The 23,624-nt window shown below is 41.3% G+C and overlaps 1 protein-coding gene across 3 annotated transcripts in view; it reads right to left on the minus strand.

Annotated features, from left to right (window-relative positions):
- The window catches only part of atrn (attractin), a 126,729-nt gene that overhangs the window by 56,565 nt on the left and 46,540 nt on the right, over positions 1-23,624 (minus strand). For 2 of the 3 annotated variants that reach the window (XM_031742051.2, XM_031742052.2), the window contains exons 20-25: positions 23,175-23,268; positions 22,047-22,099; positions 19,873-19,967; positions 18,503-18,581; positions 17,785-17,942; positions 9,604-9,665 (exon numbers count right to left, since the gene is read on the minus strand). In XM_031742051.2, coding sequence (XP_031597911.2) covers positions 9,604-9,665; positions 17,785-17,942; positions 18,503-18,581; positions 19,873-19,967; positions 22,047-22,099; positions 23,175-23,268 — 541 coding nt within the window. Of the gene's footprint in view, positions 1-178; positions 491-9,603; positions 9,666-17,784; positions 17,943-18,502; positions 18,582-19,872; positions 19,968-22,046; positions 22,100-23,174; positions 23,269-23,624 lie in introns of those variants that run through there. The other variant, XM_031742054.2, reaches the window with a different exon arrangement.

The raw sequence follows: 23,624 nt of genomic DNA on the forward strand, positions 1-23,624 counted from the left end.
CTCTGCTTCTTTTTTTCAGGTGTTCCTACAGGGTGAAAGTGAATCTGCTTGTCAGTGCACACCACAAGAAGTAATCTGTGGGTAAACACTACACTGGGTCTGAACCAGTGTTAGTGTGTGTTTAGAGAAACACAAGAAAGCAGCTGGTTTCCAAACGGTTTAAAACCATACAAACAGGCACTTTTACTTTTTTCTTTTATTGATAAATGAATGTAGACAGTACAGCATCTTTACAGTATATAAGCAACCTTAGTCTGTTTAACTGTTTGATATTAGTTCAAATTGGAATCTCCAGAAGTTGATTCTGTTCGTCTAGACGTAGCGTTTTCAGTGGGAGAAACGTTTCCTCACTCATCCAAGTGACTTCTTTAGTCTCAGCTGACGTCTTGATGCACGCTCACCCAGGTAAGTAAATCTCCCAAAGTTGATTCTGTTCATCGGGGCGTAGCGTTTTCAGTGGGACGAACGTTTCGTCACTCATCATTAGATTCTAAAATATAAGAATATTAAGTTAGTTAAAAAAATAAATAAATAAGATCATGGTCATGTTTTTCAGCCTAACAGATGAGTCTGGACAGAGGAGGTCTGTTCATTCCAGGACTGCCTGAGGAAACAGATGCGAGGAGCTTTAAACAAGGTAGATATACCAGACAGGAACCATCTAGTAATGCAAATAATCAATACCAATTTGACTTCAACTGCTGTACAGTTTTTACAGAGCTCTGTGCAATCCTGTGATAAACTAAGTACAATCTTGCTACTTGCATAGCAAGGGGGAGTCGCAGGCATGCTGCTAATAAAATGCTCATAAGAAACTTTGAGCAAGTTCATAACTCCAGAAGTTTCGGCAGTGTGCAGCTCAGAAGCATTCAGATGTGTTAACACAACGCCACTATCTTCCAGCGAGTCTCATGAGTCTCTACGGGCCTCTGTTAGCATGTTAAAGGTTAAAGTTTACAGTACAATGGGATAAAAAGACTAAGAAAGTATGACTTGTTGGGAAAATTCCTCCTCCCTCTAAAATAACATGGCAGCACAGCTGAGGTTGAAAAGTGTCAACGAACTTTCTACAAAACATCTGGACAGATGTCCTTCGAACAGACAGGAACAAAGTGGAAATGTGTGCATTGCACAGAGCCATGTATGGTGTTGGCACTTTATCGAGCATGGTGGTGGAGGGGTGAAGATTTGGGTTTGCAACCACAGGACCTGGACACTTTGCAGTCACTGAATGGACCTCCTCTGTACCAGCTGTCGCAATCACACAATCAAAGTGAAAACATCAACCAGACTGAAACACTGGGACTAAATTATTTCACAGTAATGTGAGAGATTGATAAACTTATACAGAAAGCAGCTACTGAATCATGGGGTGTACTGTGAAAACTCGTACAGAGCGGCACTTATTTGTTTGAAAAAAACGAAAATATTTAACATAAATTACATTTATGAGTAAAAACTATAACATGACATCTTCCAGCAAAACAAACCTAAATTTCATTTAAGGTAAAATCACAATTTGTACTATTACAACTGCTATTAAAATTACAAGTTTTTTACATTCATGCAAATATGTGAACGAATTGAGTATTAACATAAAACATTAATGTGAATATGAATTAATATTAAATTAGATTCAATTAAATTAGGCAACTCACCTGGTAGTGGAAGGACTTTAATTTCCTCTGATCCCTTTGGTGACTTTCCATTTGAATTAATGTCATTAGAAGGCGCATTTCAAGTGACGCTAGAAAATGCTCTTGATTGGTTTGCGGTATAGAAATGGTTAGTGTTTGCCTGATTATTTTTCTAGACATTAGTTTAACATTTTCATTTATACAATTATTTTTCTTCCTCAAAAACATGACTGGTTGGAGGGTTTCGATAGAAAAGAAAAAAATGAATTACTCCATCGCTCAGGATTGCTCATTTTCAAACCTAAAGCAGAAATCAGCCTTTGGCCTGCCGCCTACAGTGTTAGAAAATGAGGGAGAAATTATTAAATCATGTGGGTAAAGATTTAGCCCACTGAGGTCCAAAGACACATATCTGACCCCGGATATTTCTGCTATATTAATATAGCTGAATATTCATAAAGGGCCTTATTATCCAGCTCAATGATTTCAAAAGTTTGCATGACCCAAGTTCTGTTTTTGCACTGCAGACTCTTCCACAATCTGGGCTTCTGTCAATCATCCATCACCCGTCCTGTCAATGCGACGCGAGACGCTCATCCAGATGGACATTTGTGTACAAACACAAACATGTGTCAGAGGGAGAGCCGAGTGCACGCTCTGCACGGTGCATATCCCTGTTGGGGTCAATGTCACATTCTTTTCCAACCAATTACAGTGATCGAATCTGAAGACAGAAATGCTCTGGGCTCCACAGTGAAGCCAATGAGGACAAATGTCATAGGATAATAATGGAGAATGATTTGTCTTAAGTTAACGGGCTGCAGCTTAAATTGACATTTGGATTTGATGATATTGACCCAACTCCGTGCGCGTGCAGTCATCCGCGCTCCCGTCTGAAGCTTTAAAGACGCAGCGGAGAAAAAGCGCAGCCACTTGTTGCATTGTGAGGTTTGAAGGACAATCACTCAGCTCAGAGGGCACATAGCGCTAGTGAGCAGCCAGCTGCCTCATATATGAACAATGAGTGCTTCTGAGTGTGCGTGCGTGTGTGTAAGTGTGCAACAGAAAGACCGAGCGTGTGCTTTGAGAGACTTTCTGTGCCAGCGTCCAAACCTGCAGATGTGTTTGAGAGGCTCAATAGTGAGATGATGATGACAAAAACAGAATCATTTGTGATGTGTTGCAATCCACTTCCAGCTGCAAACATATGCAAGAGTGGCCATTAGGTTCCTATCAAAGTCTGGAGCCAACGCAGAGAACCCTGAGAGAGTGTGTGTGGTTGCGTCCAAAGTTAAGAGGATAGTCTTGCTTTTATTTCTTTCTGTGACTCGCTAAACGCTGGGCACCAAAATACACAGAAACAACAGAAATATGACGAGTTATCAAATAACACATCAACACACTTAACTCCAATTATGTGCTGCTGAAGCCTCAAAAGCAAAAATCACCTACAACACACATGCATGCATGGATCATGCATTTGAGGTCCACTTCATTTTAGAGGAGTTCTTGAGATGAAAGAAGAAAGGTGTTTTTTGTTTTGTTTGCACATGGCATCAAACAAAACATAAATAAAATATTAATAAAACTGATTACTGAATACTGAAAACACAGAACTTTAGGTACAAGAAAGGCAAGAGTGTTATGTTAGCATTGATAATGGAGGGGGAGAAAAAATAAGAAAAAAGCAGAAGGGAAGAAAGAACAGACAAACTGGTGTGCGACTGGGACAGGCTCAGCACAGAGCCAGTGGTGAAATGCAAAGATTAGACTGCTGCGGCTTCAGCAGAAGAGAGTAAAGGCCCGACAGGGAGGGCAGAGGGAGCAGGAGAGAGTCAGTTGACTGTGGGAGCCGGTGCGACACGCAAGGTTGAGATACTGACCGAAGAGACCTGGGATTGACGACACAAATCACCTCTCTGCTTTAATCAGGTAAATGGTTTAGAACAAGGTCAGCGGGTGCAAATAACACTGCTGCCCACTTTCTGCTGCTGCATGCTGATTGTGGTAGTGCTGAAAGTCGAGATCTCGCAGTTGTTCTGAATCACTTCTGGTTGATTTTGATTTCTAGTGTTGAGATATTCGTCCAGGAAAGCAAACAAAACCTAAGGAAGCTGTCAGCTGGTGACTTGACAGAGTTACATCTGTAAAGACATAACGTTTCTGATGTAGAGGAAGAAAAAAAGAGAAAAAAACCCAGCCCCGAGTGAAAGCTCATCTTCACTCTGATGTGCATTTTCAGTCAAACTCGTCTGTCTCGGAGGAGAGAATTTAAGTCTCCTTGGTGGCAGCAGCATGATTCATACAGCACCCACACATCCACCCAGACTTGGCCCAGGGTGGGCAGCCTGCTGGTACCCTGTCTTTTAATGCCTCAGTCCCAAGCAAATTACATTTCCCCTCTGTTAAGAAACAAATCGCTAATCATTTTAAATGCACAACCATGCTAACACACTGCAAAGTGAGGTGAAATGCGATTTTTAAAATGTGTTTTGCGATATTAATAATTAATCTCTCCGAGCATGACATGTCGCATGGGTGACTCCGTGTTGCTGATTCACATAAGCTCCATGTGGATCCGTCATCCTTGCTGCTGCACCGTTATGTTGGCAAACATTTTTAAAGTTGGGAATTTCTGTGGTGCTTTCAAAGACGGCTTTCCTTTTTGTCAACATACTCCAATACAGATTAGTCTCTCTCGATACGTTCTAAGGCAAATGTTACTCTGAATGAGACTACTGCAGGCTGTGGACTGATGTGCATTAGGTGCTCTAATGAGTATTTTTGGTAACAGGGCATTTGTCATTCTAGCTAGCAATTTGTTAAGGTTATCTGGAGACATTTGCCCTGCTGCTTCACGAAGCTGCACTGGTTTGACGGACACTTTGTTGCAGTTTGTTGTCCTCCTGAAGAGAGAAATTGGCACCAATCAGTCATTCAAACTGAAATGATAGCTGTCCTTTTACAATTCTTAGACTTTACCGTTCTCAAATAATATAATATTATGTTAGCAGTGCTAAGATAATTGGAAATGCTTTTGTTTTTATTCCTGTAGTAATTAAATAGCCTTTGTGCCATCACCAAAGTGGATTGATAAAGACATCTGATTAAATACCACTAATGACTTATAATGAATGATTTCATGAATTGGGCAGCTTGGCAGCACAGTGGTTAACACTGCTGCATCACAGCAAGAAGGTCCTGGGTTTGAATCCACCCTGCATGTTCTCCTTGTGCATGCATTCAGCTTTCTCCCCTTTTATGGTGAATTTAAACTTAAAAAAACAAAAACAAGGACATGTCCATGTGACTTTTAAGTGCTGGTGTGTAAATAAGTACAGTAACAGTTTGAATATGAACATGTCACTCACTCACTGATGTGCCAAATCATTTTTAGACAACAATACAAGTCTGTAGGACAGAAACAGCCTGTGTCACCCTGCACAGACAAAAGCTGACAAAAGAATTTGTTATTAAAAATACCAAATATTGCCAGTCTTGTCTATTAATGTTGCTAAGTGGGCGGTTGTATCAGTGTTTTACACCTTCTAGAGCTCAAGTTTGAAAATTCTTGCATTTGTTAAGCTATTAAAGCAGCAATGAAACCCACCACAAACCTCCTTTCATTGGGGATCTCATAGCTGGCAGTGACGTCAGAGCGAACACCGTATTTTAATATATGAAACACACGATTGGCCCCACTTAACAAGCCAGGTTTCCTGTCATTTACAAAATTTGTAATGTGTTTACCTCGAGCAGGATTTCCAATGGAAAAAACCAAGTGTCACTTTCCAAAGATAAGTGTGTCTTAACAAGCAATAACAAATGAGATTTGGAGCCAGGTGCTGTTGATTTTACTGGATTTGACAGGTACTTAGGATATTTATAATAAGAAAAATGTGAACAGGTTAAACAAGACGATGATTGTCTGCTCGCTCAAATATTATTTGTGCCACAAAAGATGAGCTCAAAGCAGCGATTATTAGCTATACTCACACTCAGTGACTTCGTGAACCTATTCATATGCAGCAAAGGGAGCAAAGCACTCTTAGCACCAGGGTTTAGCCTCCACTGGGAACAGCCACGTGCTAAAATATATGCAAGAACCAGTGCTGGATAGAGGTGCCCACCAGATAGCCCAAGTTATTTCAATATTAGCTGTCAAGCAACAGAGAGATATGTCTGCAGTCTCCCCCAAGGGAAGCCAAATTTTCTAGGACATCAGGCCTCAGTTCCGCACTGACCATTATGAGGTTAAGTCGTGTTTTTTTTTTTCTTTAAGAAGTAAACACCGCGCCGGGTGGACGTGCAGTCAGTGTTCTAGAACATTTTCTTCTGTTACTTTCTCGTCTCCACAGGAACGAAAATAAAAAGCAGCTCCCAGAGCAGAACAAGTGCGATCTCACTGCACGTTAAACAAGTTGAATGTTGTCTCAAACACCTGACAGTTTCATCGCCGTGCCTTGACCTTGTTCTTTATGCCAGATTGTAGTTACTTCAAAACACCATCTCTCTCTCTGCTGCGAGCTGGGAACTGTAGAACTGAAATATCTGCATCTGGCTGAATAGGATATTAAAGTGGTTTTATGTAATTTTGCTAATTATCTATTCAAGTACCATCAGTTCCCCAAGACACAGACACAGATGTAACCTCTGTGGGTCGTACGCACCTTTGCTGAACGTTTCCTTTGTATATAAGATAAAGTATTAAGAAAAAACTTTTTGCTTTCCATTTGCAGGAGTGAGAAATGTAGGTTATATGATGTATAGTGTCAGACTTCCAAATAAAAAGAAGCCAAAACTGCACTAATATTTCCATGACGAATGTGCTCCTGTGTGCAAATGTTAAAATGTTGCAATTTTTTTGTGACAGTTCTCTTAGCCTCTTCTACTCGACCAGTTTGGTAGCCAAGAAATTTGTCATTCAGGTCACTATTACTTCAAAGACTGCTTGTTTGAGCAGCAGCCAAGTTTAAAATTAAAAACATGACAGCTCGGGAGAAAGTGAGAATACATTTTCATTGCATTTCCAAAAGAAAAAAAAAGTTTTTGTGAAATTTCACATTCTCCAGGGCTTTTCCAGGCCTGGAAGAAAACATTCAATTTGCACAGCTAGAGACAACATTCATATTTGTTAAACATTCATGAAAAAAAAAAAAAAAAAGCTTAAACTTATTCAGAAATGTTGGAAAAGACCCTGACTCTGCTCGATCTGAAACGTTGGGGGGGGTGAAAAAAAAGTGTTTGTCCGCTTTAAAGAGCACCGACGTAGGAAGCCTAAAGGTGAGAAAGCGCTGGACGACTGGACACGAGTATGTGAAAGCAGCTGTTTGCTGTTAACGCTGATGTTTAATGCATCTCTTCTGTTCAGCTCTGTGGCTGGAGAACGCTCGTGGGGGTATCTGTGCTGGCACTGCAGATAACAGAATGGCACTACCTTCATCTGTCCCCACAGGGAACATGGCAGCGAGAGGAGCAAGAAAGAGAGATTAAGACACCGAGAAAGACTGAGCGAAGGAGAGCAAACAATTTTCACGTTAATTAGCATCCCTCTCCTCCCCCGCAACGCAAACAATGCAGCACCCACAGAACGGGAAGCAAACAGGGACACGGGTGCTGCGAGCTTGCTAACTTTAGGTCTCCTCATCTTGTGCTGAATCAGTGGCAGGCGGCAAAACACATCAAAAAGGACAGTGCTGTGGGATTAAGAGCAAGTCAGAGGGAGTGGTGGGAGGCTAGGAGTAAAAAAAACACAAGCCAGGGGATGGTGGGGAGGGCTGTGGAGACAGACGAGGGAAAACTAGGCAAGGGACAGGGGGGAAAATGGAGGAGGCAAACAGAAGGGGAAGATGGGAGAGCCAGACATGAAAGAGGAGAACATAGTGGGAAGGTGGGAAATGGGGAGGATAAGAAAGAGGCAGGGGACAAGAAAAGCAGGGAATAGGGAAAAAAAAGAAAAGAGAGCAGCTAGAAGGAAGGAGGGGGAATATAAAAAATGACGAATGAAGGAGAGACAGAAAGGGGAAGAGCAGAGAAATAGGGAGCACAACGGGAAGATGGTTCTGTTTATGAATCGCTGTGCCTCTGCTTCCTACACACAGCTGCTTTGCTGACATGCAAACACCCAAATGCTGACGCATGTCAATAAACGTACCAGCATCACAATCCAGTAACCGCGGGGTTTCTAAGTGAAAGCAGAGGAAGTGAGGTGCACAATGCTGTCCTACTGCCTTTAATGGCGAACGCATCCAAAATAAACCTCAGGAGAGAAAGGCGGTTTATTCAGCTGATGCTGAAACACGTTGTTGAACAGCTGAACGGCCGGCCAGAAAAATGAAAAAAAGGATCCATCAAAGCAGCTCGATCAAATCTATCCTCCTTTACATGGCTGCCGGATCAATAAAAACAGCACGACTCAGAACAGCTGGCAATTTCTTCAACGCAATGTGGCGAGCACACAAACATGAAAAGAGTCCTACAATTCTCCTCTGGGTTGGAGGCGCGCAAACACAAACTCGCATGCTGGATACTCGAGAGAAATACCATACATGCAGTCGAGCATGCAAGGACACAGTTGTGTATCCAATTTTTGTTCCATCTCATTTTTGAATCGATAACACATTACAGCAGTTTCTGAAGAAGTCGAGTACAGACTCGGGGATTCGTCCAAGCCGAACATATGCACATTTTTAGACCTGCCAGGGAAAAAAAAAAAACCAAACTGCATCTCCATCATTACAAAGTAGCGCATCACTCTGCCAACAATACTCCAGAAATTCATTTCAAATTCCAGTCAAGACACAGAGGTGAGTCACTCAAACATAACAGATACATCACAGGAAGATGTGTGCAAACTCATGTGCAAGACGGCAAAAAATAGTTCCGTCTCTGTGCCATCGTACATTTTAACATCTGAGTCAACGCGGCATCATAAACTGCAGAAGTAAGCCGATACAGGGGCTACTGTATGTGGCTGACTTCAAAGCAAAGCAAACATTATGAATGTGGAATTAACTCTGATTCTAACGATGCTTCTTTTGAATTTTACGCTCATGTATCTTTTAAGTGAGTAGCTGCCGTACAAACATGAGCATTTAGCTGCAGTTTAAAATAGCATCAACAGAATATCTTCAATTCTCCAAATGACTGAGGTCATCTCCACTTCTTAGAGTGTTCTTCTCAGTCTCCAACTGAAATGAGGCTCAACCATAATGTTGACTCCATTTTTTATTTTTTACTCATTACGTCTTACAGCATATACTAAGGGTGATCTCACACTAGCCACGGCTGCCTTGTACCGTGCCTACATATAACTGCCCCACTCCCTACAGGCCCCGCTGTCCTGTGATGCCCTTACCAGTCCAGGCCAGAGCGCCACAGCGTCTCAACTCCTCTCGAGCTCACTGCCTCTTTCTCACACATACTTTAAAAATAACCTTGCAGGGCATAATGAGGTTCATCATATTACATATTTTGTGGGTTATTTGGGGAATGGTGCTACACTGTTTCTTGAACATTTGTTAATTGCTTAACACAGTGATTAACAGGAGAGTCAAACAGCAGATTTTACTAACACGTTTGCCACAAAATAATGTTTGTATACTGTACATCAGGCTGTGTAAGGCACTGCAGAATTTAAAATGAAAGCATTTTCAAATGTTTGAGAGCAGCTTGAATCTTGGTAATGTTAAAGGCTAAGAAAATAAAAAGGATATGAGCATTTTTGCATGACTAGTGTCTGTATGCATGTGCTGGCAGCTAACCAGCTCCTATGAAGAGGTCAGCTGTGATGCCTCTTCTAGTAATGGCTGATATAAAAAGGGGAAAGCAGCTTTGGTGATCCATCATCATCGTTCACACTGAACACAGACACATGTATGTACACATTAAGGGTGAGTGCAGCCACATTAACGCCCACGTATCTCTGGTGGAGGAGCGGGCGAGTTGACAGGGGAGGGCCGCTTACCTGAAGAATGTGACAAAGAACTGCACCAGATCCATGAAGTTACTGTGCTGGGAGAAGGCAATCTGTTAAAAAAGGAAACAGAGGGCACAGGAGTGAGTCAGAAATCTGCTTTAATAGGGACATTTTGAAGCAGGTCAGCGTTATACATTCAAAAAAAAATAAAATAAAAATCAAGCTTTAGACCAGAACTGACCTTGCAGATCTGAGGAGAGCAGCTCTCACTATGCATGTTTGCATTGCATGCTGTGAACCATGTATATGATCAACACTTTAAGCATAACATAATAAAAATCCCAAAATCCCTTGACATAGTGTGTCTAAAACATTTAATCAGTGACATTTCTCCTTCGCTGAAGCTACCCATACACAGCTATCCCCGACTGCTGGGAGGTTGCAAGTCTGTTGTCTTATCTGTGCTCCCGACTACACGCCTGTCAGAGACAACGACCCAGCCGCCGGACCTCTCAGCTGCCCACAGCCTGCACAAAAAAAAAAGCATTCCTGCACATGTGGGCAGAAATATTCACTATGTAATCATCACAAGAGCAATTGTGCTAACAAAATCCTGTCTTAATCAAGGTTGCCAGGGGTAACATTGGCAGTGAGGTACCAACTCCCCAATGCCCCCTCCTCTTCTTACGCCTACACCCCCCCACCAAACAAAATGCCTCACATCCACCTGTTCCTACCACAACACAACACTGCCTCTATCTGGCAAACCAGAGGTAATGTAGCTGCTGCCATGTTTCTGTTATGTGGGAACTTGAACCAAAACTCCTCACTGCTTATAATTTGTATGAAAAGCTGGTGCGTTCCTCGGGGGGTAAAAAAAAAATTTAAAAAAAACAAAAAAACACCTGTCATACTCAGATTAGTCTATGAATATGCAATAGGTGGGGAAAAAATCGGACAGGTCAGATTGCAAAAATATCTACAGTGTCTTTACACCAGACCTCAACCAGGCCAAAGGCACCGGGCTTTACAGTGAGGTGACAGGGGTGTGGGGTGCTGTGGGATCGGCCTGGGGTCTAATTTACTTGTGGAGTCAGCGCCATCTGGATTGCTAATGTGTTGCTGTTGATTACTGTTGAGCACAGATTCCTCAGTGTAATCATTTTGCTCCAGACTGTTGAACACTGAAGCTAAGTTCAGGGTACCGGTATACTCAGGGAAAAGTTTTAAAACGATGACATCAGCACAAATCGGGATAGACGACCAACACTGGAGTAGTTTAGCAACTATAATGGACAAAATGTGCCACTAATGCTTTAAAATCAGTGATTTGATGTTTATCCAGGTACAAATAGGCCACTGACTGTGAGCCTTCAACAAGTAATGTACGCTTTCTACAACAAATGTCTTCTTTCGCCTGTGCATTATCAGTCCCCCTTCATTTCAAACCATTATCAGTAAACATACCCGACCCCCTACCAGCTTCTTTATCCGAAACATAACCACTCCAAGCCCTGTTTGGGTTTCACAAAACCTACCCAGGAAAGTTATACAAGCTGACTCCGAATGATCTGAAACGCACTCCCCCAAAGTACGGTAGGTTGACTCAGGACTGACCAAAAAAAAAAAAAAAAAAAAAAAAAAGTGGGTCTTGTCACATATCTATTAACTTGGGATACTACAGAAACACCTTGTACTCCTGCACTTAGCATCCTACAACCTTCCTGACAAGGTTATGAGCTAAAGTTCCCCCTCGTTATCACCCTTTTCCTTCATATCTCTAGAACCGTACATGCGATTGGCATGTGGGTGGTAATGTTTGATTCGGGGTACAACTATTCAACCTACAAAATTCTATACAGGCTGATGACTTCCAGCTATTCTTACTAAGTGTAATGCAGCATTGTCAAACTTGGCAAGTTTTAAAATTCATCCATGCATCTTCAATAAAAACCCTGCGGAGACATTTCAGGAAATTATTCCATTTTTAAAGAAGCCAATTAGGTTATTTGCAATTAAGAGAAAAATGTTTGGAGGAAATATTTTACTTCCTCGTCTTCATGAATGTAAAGAGGGGGTAAAAATGAAAGCCTGAGAGAAAAAAACGCACCGGAGAGCTTATGAACCTGCTAATTGCAGGAATTCTTTAAAGAGCGAAACATAGAATTATCAAAGAAGCCCCGTCGGTCGGGGCACTGAAACCCAGCATGCCTTATGACAGCGGCCTAACAAAGCCATCTACTTTTTTTTCTTTTTCGTTGATTAGAGATTCATAATTCTCTCCCCCCACCCCATCAAGGACAACACTAACTTGTCCAGCGCAAGAAAAAGCAGTGACATCACCCCATGCCATTAGTGCTTCGACTCGATTCTGAACAGTGCGAGGAGGCTGTGGCACTGGGAAGATGTGCGATAACAGTTATTGTAGCGGCTAATCTCAAGTGTCAGCAATGTGCGGTTCTCTGTCAGTGACAGGCAGGCTGAAGGTGGCAGCAGGCGGCCTGGGCGACGCTCTAGTTATGTGCCCAGCAGAGGGTGACTCTTTAGGGGTTGTAAAGGATCTCACAGCAGGGCCTGTCAGCCTGCCGCCGGGCATTAGGATTGGAAATATTCTGCCTTAATGGATTCTGACAGCTGCTTGAAGTATATTGGAGTTTTGAAGGAAAGTGTCGTTATCATTGCGAGGGATGCCTGCTCAACAGGTTCTGCTATAAAGGAAGGGGTCTGAGGGAAAAGTCATTTTAAATGTGCTGGACTGTGTGGAACTTTGGACTTGCAGCTTACATGCTTATCGTGCTGCGGTGTGAACTACATCTGAAAACAAACCAGCTGTTGATCGTGACATATAACTGGTCATTCAGCTCGTCAAACAGCTGTAGTAAATAAAAAGAAATCTATCAACAGAAATATTAAATGTAGAAAATTGCAGAAAAGTTTATGGTAGGAATTACAAACACAGGAGAGTAATTTACATTAATTCACCAAAAACTCCTGTTTTTCTTGTTTGTTACACTCGGTGGACTCAAAGACATAGAAATTGACAGGAGATAAGAAAGCTCCTGTTTTTTCACTGTTTTAATTGTTGTTCATCTATTACTTAATTTGGTGTAGTGTGAATGGCAATAGGTGCTGTCAAATTTTCCAAAGATGGGGGTCAAAGTGGGCCACATTGGAGTCTTTGCTGGGCTGATTCTGGCCTCAGGGCCTTATGTTTGACAACCCTGGTGTATACTTTGAAAAATGATGTATGATGATGTTGGTGAACTCTGGACTTTTGCTGTAGCAGTACCAGAGGGTTTTCTCTCTTTCCATGTTTTGGTGTGAAATGACTTAACCAACTAATGAATCTGACATCTTCTGAGGAACAATCAAGTGTCCAGCGCTTTGTGTTTGTGACCAAATACTTAGAGATGTAATAATACTCCCATCAAACTCAGACTGATTTAATCCTGATACAAGGGCAAAAACAACACCACAAAAAAACCATCATCAACAAAACAACACTATACCTGCTAAACCTCAGCATGGCAGCTCTGTCACTGCAGCCATACACTGCAGAAAAATTTACATTTTTCTCAAAACAGCGCAGTCAAAGTGAAGCCTCAAAGGTCAGTAAACAGTTTTACTTTACTGTATTTAGCAAGTTAGATTAGCTGGGAAATGATGAGTAGCTGGCTGATTTTCAAATGTACAGTAAACAACAAAATCTGTAAGTAAAATCTGTGCAAACTTACTTCAGTGTCAAATGTTTTAAAATGTTTCTGAGCCAAAACAAAGGAGTACTGCCATTTTATGAACAAGCACGATCATTTAGAATGACTAAACTGATAAACAGACACCAAAATGGAAAGTTGAGGCAGCAACAATGTGATTTTAAAAAAAGGGAAAGCTAAAAAAGTAAAAAGCCTAAAAGATGACTCCAAGTCACATGAACATTTGGCACGATGATCTCCAGCATACTGCCAAAATGACAGATTTTAAAAAGAAGTAAAGCTTCTGAGCTGAACAGGAATATGTTCAGAAACTTGGGCATATTTTAAAGAGAAACACAGAGCCACACCTCCGATCACGCCAGGAGGAACTTAAAAAGGAAGAAAGAATCTAACAATTAGTCTTTAAATCTAAATTAAGACTAAATTACCTGCTTTACAAACTAGAAATGAGTTATGCAATTACTGCAAGGTGACACAATTCTGAATTTCTGTAAGTGGTATTCCTCAGGAAAGTACTGTTATCTTAGTGCATCTCAGATTACAAGGCACTTTATTGCTGATTAAATTAAAAGTGTTAAAAATGTTTATTTTTTTTTTTAAAGGTAGAATACTTTCATATATAACCACTATATTAATGTGCATGGTATCTTTTTAAGTTTTCATTTTCCTTTAGTTTTTATACAGTAACAATTTTATGTTGTATCAGTCACTGCAAAAACCGCTGCTTCTGTTTTCCAACCTCTCTGCGATCGCTATCAAGACACACCCACCAGGCAGCGAGGCATGGCCCAGATAAACACAACACGGGTCCGTACAGATATGCAGAGCAGCAGTCAGCTGATAGCTACAGATGCTGCTACTGCACGGCGGGGTATTAAATTGCAGGCCGTTGTAATCTCTACCATATCATGACATGTTCACTAAGGCACGGAACAGGAGATCACAGCTCTTTAATGTAATTAGTCTTGGATTTGTGTTTCATTACAAACATCATTAAAATCTGATCTATTCTTCATCAGGAAAAAAGGGAGAAAAGAGGTGTGTGAGAACTCCGGGCTTACTAATCTCCCTGCAATTGATTCTGCTTTGATGATCCGAGCAGCTCGACGGTTGATGAAGTCATCACAGAATTCACTCCGACCACTGGGAAAGATCTCATTTGGTAAGTGAGAGTAATTACAACGGGGTGTGTCCTGTAATCCAATTCAGTGCTCTTTAGAAGTTTTTGATCTGATGTAAAGAAATGTGTAATAATTCCAAAAAGCTTGAGCTCAACCGTGTGTTCGGACAAAGTGAAGCGAAAGTAAAACGAGCAAAAACAAATTCCCTTCGAAAAGATGCGCCTGCTGTTCGAGCGCAACTTCCAACCCTGTGAAAGCAAACAGAAGCAACCTTGAGGTGGCGTGTGAAGAGAGGGAGCAAGAGAAAGACAGAGAGCCCTGTATAGCTCAGAGAGAGAGCTTAGGTTTGCACACTCTGAATGCAGCATGTGTTTCAACTTAACATTCCACTTTGCCCTTGCTCTTTCTAAGTTGCTGTTTATGAACCATTTTCCAGCATGCCGATCTCTGCCTGCCAACACCGGAGGACCCGCCGCCTACGGTTCCACACACAAGCGCGCTCACGTATCCAAGTGCCACACTGCAGCAGACCGCTGAATGCGAGGAGAGCGAGAAAAGGCAAAGGAAAAATCAAGAACTATTAGTCAGAAGAAATGGTTAAAAAAAAAGAAAAGAAAGGAAAAAAACAGAAACTGTTACCTCGCTGACGAAGATAAAACTCCATGAGTGCAAAGTAGGGGGCAAGAAACCCAAAAAACACAGCAACAGACCTGTGTTTTAGTTTCAAAATAGGGGTGATCTTCTACATGATCCCACCCAGGAAGGCAGAAGGTGAGGTGGACCTAGAGAGGCCGAGTGGGGTGTGGGGGGAGCTAAGTCAGCTAAGCTCTCTGCTCTGCTGTGGAGCTGCACCTCCTGAGGCTGGTTGGCAGCAGTTTGGGTGTTCTAAAGCTGAAAGAACTAAAAGCCCTCACAAGGCAGGATATGGTACATGGAGGCAGGATTTTTCTTTTACAGGAGGAGGGCGAGAGGTGGGGGAAGAAGCTTGCAAGGGGGGCAACCAGTGAAAATCATTCCCAGAACTGTTTGGAGAGGCACAGAAAGCCAGGCCCAGAGTGCCTCTCCCCCTCCAGCAGCGCGCAGTCCTGGCAGAACATTCATTTATTACACCAACAGGTTGTATTGATGCAGGAGTTTATACCACCCTGCACAAACACCCATGTGCACACGGCGCATTTTCAGATGTAATTTCCTGAAACGCTTTATTAGAACTCTACAAATCTACAGAGAAAACAAGCCACTTCCTACATTAGTGACAACTACACGTGTAAGGATGTCGATACAGAGCTGTATGAGGCATTTCAAACTCAACGCAGTCGTTAAGCGTAAGGCAACTGAGTACAGCTGTGTTTTAATCAGGGCCAAGTCTGTCTTACAGTGTTATCTGAATGAAAGCTGCTGAGTACTGAGACGTAAAGTGTTGTATTGATTACCATTTTGCTAACTATGTCAGCAATAAAGCCAATAAGAACTCATTTCAGGTGAAAAGAAAAGGCTTACTTTCTGAAAAAACAATGCAGCTCCATTACATGCTGCACAATAACAAAAACAAGTGCAAAAATTAAATACCATTGCTGTTTTGTCTATACAGTCACACCAAGCTGGTTTAATTTTAATAACTAAGAAAGGTTTACACCTGAGAAATTCAGAGGCCTGGAACAAAGTCAGCAAAATTTCCTCTGTCCTGGTGACAGAGGAAATTTCAAGTTGGCATACATAATTGTTGTAAAAGTTAAAAAAGGCACGGCAAAAAAAACGTCAGTAACCACTACAACACACTCACAGCTAACACATAATAAATTACAACTCTATAAAGGTGTCTTTGTCTTTTAAAGTGTCATGTTTGTATGTTATTTTAGCATTGCGGATACTGCTTATCTCAGAGTTGTCTAAGGAGCTTGGAAAGAAAAGCCTCTGGACTTATTTAAGTATCTTAAAGACGTTTCACCTCTCATCCGAGAAGCTTCTTCAGTTCTAAGAGCAACTGGTGAAGAGCCCTGGATTTAAGCCCTACGGGAGTGTCCCCAACAGGGTCATGGACGCCCTGTATTGATTCTCTACGTCAGCGGTCCCCAACCCCCGGGTCATGGACCAGTACTGGTCCGTGAGTCGTTTAGCACAGGGCCAAGAGAGATTAAGGCCTGGGTGTGAAATTTATGGCTTTCTGGGGTTTTATCGTTAACTCGGTTAACTTGGTTAAAGAGCATTAAGGGGCAGAGAGGAGGATGTTACTCTCAATGTTGTTGGCGCATTTCAGGAGGACGCTGCTAATAAAGTTACACAATTACACAGTGAATTCTCTTTTATTATTATATTTACAAAATACCACAGTTTTTGTCTTGGTCGTATCATTTTATTTTGTTGTATTTATCCGCGACACCTTAAAGGCCGGTCCATGAAAATATTACCTGACATTAAACCGGTCCGTGGCGCAAAAAAGGTTGGGGACCGCTGCTCTACCTAGTCACACGAGCCAAGGTGTGAAAACAGGTATGGATCACAACCAGCCAAGGTTTCAGGTGAACCCCGTCTGCCATCTATAATCCAGTTTTGAGATCCCTTCCCAGACGCCTTAACACCCACTCACATCCTGGGCCTTTTGACCTCAGTAAATCACATGATAGGGTGGGGCTAGGTTTCACAGTGGTTTCACCTGAAACCTTGGCTGATGACCTGGATGACTGAGAACCTTCACAGAGTTATCTCATTGTAAGTTGTTCGGTTTGCTTTGGACAGAAGCAATGGGATACATTAACTTCTGACCTCATCTTAACAACTTTTTTTCACTACTTCCAAAGAGCCATAGAAGCCCGGATTTTTTAAATCCCCTGAGTAGTATGAACTGCTGCTTAACTTAAAGCTACATTTGGTAAACTCGTGGTGTATTTAAGTGCAATATGGATGATGACGTCTCCTTTTTCATTTATGTGACACAGAGACAAAGCAACCTTCTCTATCTGTCACATTTAAGGTTTCCGGCCATCCCCATTAATTCTACTTCTCACACTTTGTCATACACCAAGCTTCTCATTTTAAGGCTTTAAGAGTCATATCTAACATTCTTTTCACTTTCATCAAACCAGTGAATGAACGCTGATTCTTAGATGTCACATGAATGACTTACTCTGTCTGGCAGAAGTAAATGTGCCCAGATAAGAGCACTCCATAAACTGACAATCAATCACGCTTCTTAGGCATTTGAGTCATCAATACATGTCAGTTTTTATGTAAATGTATTGCTCACAGTGGAGCTTTATCATAAATATAGAGTTATAAATTGAACAGAATTTTAGTATTGCATTAATCTGTAGTCACCCTGTCTTTACCTGCCTGCTTTACAAATATGTATGGTAACAAAAACGGACCAGTTATCGTTTAGTGTACGAGTTGCTTACTTGGATCTTGATGGGCCACGTGAAGTTACTGACGTAGACGAAGAAAGTAATGTTGGGGCTGTTTCGGAAATCAAAGTTCTCATTGGAAAAGCTTTCTTTGAACTCTTTAATGTTGCTCCGAGAGACGATGGGGATCTCCTCTCCGGCCTGGGTGCCCGCTGGGTGACACAAACAAGGGACAGAGATGGAGGGAGAAATAACAGGGAGATAAAGAAAAGAGGAGAAGAAAGGAGAACAGGAAGAGGCAGGAATACAGGACAAACATGTCAAATCATACAAAAGTTATAGATGGTGGAGGAAATTATTTTAAAAAAAGAAAAAACAAAACAGGACAAAAAGAAAAGGAGAATTTCTCATTTCTGCTCCAGTGTCTGGTGGAATTTTATTGACACAACAAATGTGAAATATCTGCATTACTTCACATTTGTAAATCTCCTGGTCCAGAAATTACTACAATGGAAAGACAAGTGACTTTTCATATCCTTTTTAAACAGCTGTGAACACGGTGACAAAAAAAAAACAACCTTGTTATTAACTTGTTATTACATGAATATAAACCCAGCCATCTTCACACTTTCTTTGTCTGAGAAAAGCAGTAATATTTATCATTTTAAACCTTAATTTAAACACTTGCTTACATATTTAAATCACTGGCCAATCATTTTCTCATTGACTAATTGGTTGAGCAACACTAATAAGGGGCTTTCTTGAGACTTACCGGTGAAGCTGGTGGCCCAGGTTACATTCAGATTGAAGTTCTTGGAGGCATTTATGAACATGTCTAGATCTCGGTTTGGCTGAGGACAGAAACATGGACAAGTCATCATCATCATCAGTTTACTGGTGTCATTTTCCCCACGTGCCCCATAGCAGTCGAACCACAATTCAATAAAGATGGGCGAGTCCGTTTTTTACTGCAACCACCAGAGTAAACGAAAAACAAACTGCTCGTAACACACAGACCAGAAAAGCCCTTACGTTTTACTGTAACTGCAGAGCAGCGACTTTGTTCACTCCTCCGGTATCACTTTGTAGCTGCACAAGCAGTTACTGTATTGCAGACCAGAGCAAATTTGCAGAGCTAATGGAAGGCCGAATTAACAAATCAAATGTTTGAATAAGCACCGCAGCTGAACACCGCATGTATCACATTCACTGTAAGTGAAGCTCAAATAATGTCAAACAGATGTAAGCTGAGATGTAATTGATGTTTACTCACTAACTGAAAGCCAGCGTTCATGAATCAATTATTTATTAAGGAAAAAAAGGCAACAATTAACATTTCAACAGCTTCATCGAAGCCGGCTGAAGCTGGACGCTGAGAAATCCAGATGTCTTCACTATTTATTGTTACACATATGCATCACAGATGTTATCACCACTTTGTCTTGAATTTGAAATGTTCTGCTCGATTCTATATTTCGTAAATGATCATTTTTTTGTTTCTGAATTATTAAATAACTGCGGAACAACTCAATCAGCTAAAAATTCAACTTCATTACAAGTTTCCTGGATTTGATAAATATATCTCGAAATATGTTGTGATTGTAACAGTTGAGCCTCCCCTGTAGCTGATTGTGCATTTGTAAATCTTCAGTAGAAGCTTTGTCAGGGGAAAAATACCATCTGGAACATTTAATCAGATGCTTATGTTTCAATTTTGGCCCCAGATGCTGCAGCCAGGTAAACACGACCGGACAAGCTTTTGTTTGCCGTAAAAACATCTGCTTGACTGACTCTCTGATGAGTGGCCACATTACTCTTCGCTCTGATGACGAGCTTATCAGCGAGGAAACTTTCCTGCAGGGAACCTAATAAACCAGTTGACTCAGTTTGTTGAGTGATTATTAAATACTGATCTTATTTTATCTTATTTAAGTTAGTTTTGGTGTCACGCTCATGTCCATCACCACGCTTCCTGCCTGTCCAGTACGATCAGTGTGCATGTAAACTACTGAACTACCATCTAAGTAATCCCTAAAATGACAAAGAAGTGAGCCTATTTGTTCGACAACGACTATAAACTTTCTAATCCTCACAGAAGTGACAGCTGCTGTGGCGGTGGGGTGCTCACTGTTAGACACGTACCTCCTCAGGTGTGGCCACAAAGTTGATGGCCGTGTAGTAGCGGTCGTCTTCCTGCGACAGGCTGAAGGTGAACTGGTAGTCGATGAGTAGCGTGTCTGTTTGAAGCCGTTGAGCCGCCAGCGTGAGAGGAATGTGGTGGGGATTACAAAAAGAAGCAGAAGAACAACTCAATCAGTCTAGTTTGAAAGTCACACAAGAACATGGTTTCAGACAGGGCTCCGGGCGGGAAATTACTCCCATTCTTTCTCCGTTTCAAACATTGGATTGACTTTCTTGGATAGACCTGAAGATTTTGGAGCGTGCTCTGTGATGAAGGTCAGGACAGAGGATGGGTTACATGACAGCCTGCCAGCTAGCGGTAAATTACAGCTGAAGGTCACTTTCAGGATAGCGCAACAAAACACCGAAGTTCAAAACAGGGGAGACGGATGCATTCAGACGCCATGGGTTATTCTGCAGTTACAGTTCCACTCAAATAATCTGGATAAAAGCGATTTAGATGGGGCCAAATCTCGAAAATAAGTAAACACAAAATAATCCCACCTCAAATAATTTCCAAAGTCAAACAAAAAGTTCAACTTCAGGCAAAAATCAGTTTAAACAGCTGGATCACGTACTGCGCCCCCCAGTCGGTCCCTCATTCTGAGACACTGCAGGAGAGTTTTTTTGGGTCTCAGCAGGGTCTTACTTTAAAGTGACCTCATGCTATTCTACCTGTTATTAATTATAAAAAGTAACACATTTAGTCGCAGTTAGATCAGAGTAATCCAACCCAATGCTGCTTTGAACTACCAGTATAACAGGATTTTATGATCCCGGGATAAACTTGAAAAATTGGAGGGTTTTATTTGTTTGTTTGTTTCCTCTCCATACAGCAATGATAACAATGATCAAAAGCTTTATAGATATTTGAATAATAGTACATGATGCTGTCATTAAAAAACACTAATGTAATTAACTTCTAAGTACAGGAAACATTCCCAACTGCTTCAGCTTCACATTGAAAGGAATGTAACCGGCAGACATGAGATTATTTTTACTATTAGGTAGTAACAGGAAATGCAGCTTGTGTCAGGAACAGAGCGCTTGCCACTACTGCTCCCCACAAACGCGCCTACAAAACAACAGTCCCTGCTGGCATTTTTTTGACAGCAGGTCGTTTTGAAATATTACAGGGAGTAATGGGACAAGAAGGAGCAGCCACAGTGAGCTGGCAGTCACTGGCAGCACGCCTCTAAGCTCCCAGCAAGGTAACCGAACACAGAGGGGACATAGACTCATATTGTGCAAAGCAGAAAATCAGATCACCGCGGCTAACGGGCTGATTGAAAATTCCCAATTACAAATTACTGCCTGACTTCTTTATTAAAGTTGCAGTGTGTTTGGATGACGGGGGCGTTTGCTGCAACCACAAATACCAACAGGTGCTACCAAAAGTAAGCTGTGTTTGAATAACCACGGAGCATACTGGCTGTTAAATTCCATTATAGATTAATAATTTGATGAGGAATAAATTTACAGTTGATTGATTTTAACAAACTATCCAATTACTTATCCAGTTAATTCAGCGTAAATATGGATAACACTTAATGTTCCTCTTAACAGAAATGCCTTAGAAACATATTCACACCTTAGCAGAATACAGGGTAATAAAAACATAAATACATTTTTTTAAAAACAGCACAATGGATGACCTAGTTCCTCCATCAGTGTGAAAATTTAACACTATACAGTCCAACATGATCTATAGCTTGTTTGGGTTAGAAAGTAGTGATGATTAGACTAACGTGACATCACTTTAGCCTCCATTATCATCAGATAATAAGATTAAAAATGGCAGGACCGCTGTACTGCACTCTGTCTGCAAAATGACTTATCACAGGTGGAAAAAGAGCAAGACGGTCCTTTATAAGCTCCCCTGCATTTTTTTGGCAATTTCATCTGTGTCTCACTTTCAATTCTTTCCACCTGCGGCTTGTTTAAAAGAGCAGCTCTGGCTCTCGATGTTATTTTTTAAACATCAAATTGCTTTGATTTAGGAGCCATGTTGCTGTCTTGCCACTGACATGAACAAGGAAGAGATTCAGACCTTATAGTGCTCTCTTAATGTGACACCGCACACGCACGCACACACAAACCCCTTTACTGACGTTAGTAATTGTAATTCCACTTACAATAGCATGTTCCTTTGAGGGGGTTGCCTTGGTAGCGGTTCTCGACTTCACACCTGAAGAGAGGCGAGGGAAAGATGAACAGGGATGGTAGAAACATCAGAAAGAAAGGAAAGAGGGAAGAGCAGAAGAAAGAGAGAAGTGTTAACCTTCAGTCAGGAAGTAACACCACAGTGTAAAAGAATAAAAAAAAGATTAAAAGGAGACCGAGTGAGCGTGATGGGAATTAACAGGAAACTTGTGCCTACGAAATCTTTAAAGAAATTTAATAAGGCGAAAAAAAGGCCTCATTTTCATACTGATGACCAATCATTTGTGAAACCTTATCTCAACTTTTTAAATGGATTTTGGAAAACCCTCTGATAATGAAGTCCAGGGTTAAGACAAGTACTAAAAATATAGCTGCAAGCGCTAATGAACAGCTGCTGCTGCGCTGTGCCATGGTTAGAGTTTTTCATTTTGAAATCTCAACATGTGGCTTTACAGGTCTGGAAAATAACATTTCGGGGCAGGAAAAAAACCCACTGAAGTTCATGTGGTTCAGCAATCTTGCACATGAAGGTTGTTGATTATTGGAAACCCATTTCCCAATCTGCTGATGGTTTTACAGGCTCATTCTTAGGTTAGCTCAACAACTGACAAATACATGTATGCTGTTAATTTTTGGAGAAGTTGACTAAATCATTGAAAGGGATTCACATTTTTACTCGTCACTGAATGCTGTTTTCACGGTACACAGATTGCAGAAGCCTTGATGGCTGTGATTGACCAGTTACCAGCTTTGACCCCCAAAGTGCTAAGCTATAATCCTGGACTATCACAAAGGACCATCTTCAAGTTAGAGTCCTTTGTTCAAAACGTGTGAAGAAAAAAAACTCCTAGAAAAGTTGAAAAGAGCTATTTGAGGGTTTGCTATAGACCAGTACCACTCTTGTGCTGTCAGATTCTCTGGATGCAGTGTAACACATAATGGACCTGTTGGACAGAGAAAAACTAGAAAATAAAGTCTACGGTACCCCACAAGCAATCTGAATTCTAGGGGTGCAAAATATTACAGTAAAGATTTCAGACATCGCATGAGTGAAAAAGAGGACAGAGAGACAGGCGAGCATCATGAAAGGTGAAACTCACAGGTGGCATCGGTCTCCTTTGATGCCCTTGGTTGTACAGAAGCACTTGCCATTGTTAGGGTTGCACATGCTTGCGTGGCCATTACACTTGCAGGCTGAAAAAATAAATAAAAAGATAAATAAATTATTTTACTTATCACAGCAGCAACCACACACAAGACTTGTACAGTACAGTGAATATAATACGCATATATCAACAATCTAATGACAGATAAACTTGATTCAGCACATTCATAACCTATAAGACCTACAGACTCCATTAATGGCCTCTTCCTGTATTAAACCATTTTGCCCTGCTTGATAATAGTGAGCTTGGTGGTCAGGATGAGGATTCAAAGTCCGATGCTAATATTTCATTGGACCGGCTTTGCTGCATAAAGTCTTCTCATGTACATCCCAAAGATTCTCAGTGGGGTTAAAGTCTGCACTCTGTGCTGGCTAATCCATGTGT

This window comes from Oreochromis aureus, linkage group 19 (assembly GCF_013358895.1).
Source record: "Oreochromis aureus strain Israel breed Guangdong linkage group 19, ZZ_aureus, whole genome shotgun sequence".
NCBI lineage: Eukaryota > Metazoa > Chordata > Actinopteri > Cichliformes > Cichlidae > Oreochromis > Oreochromis aureus.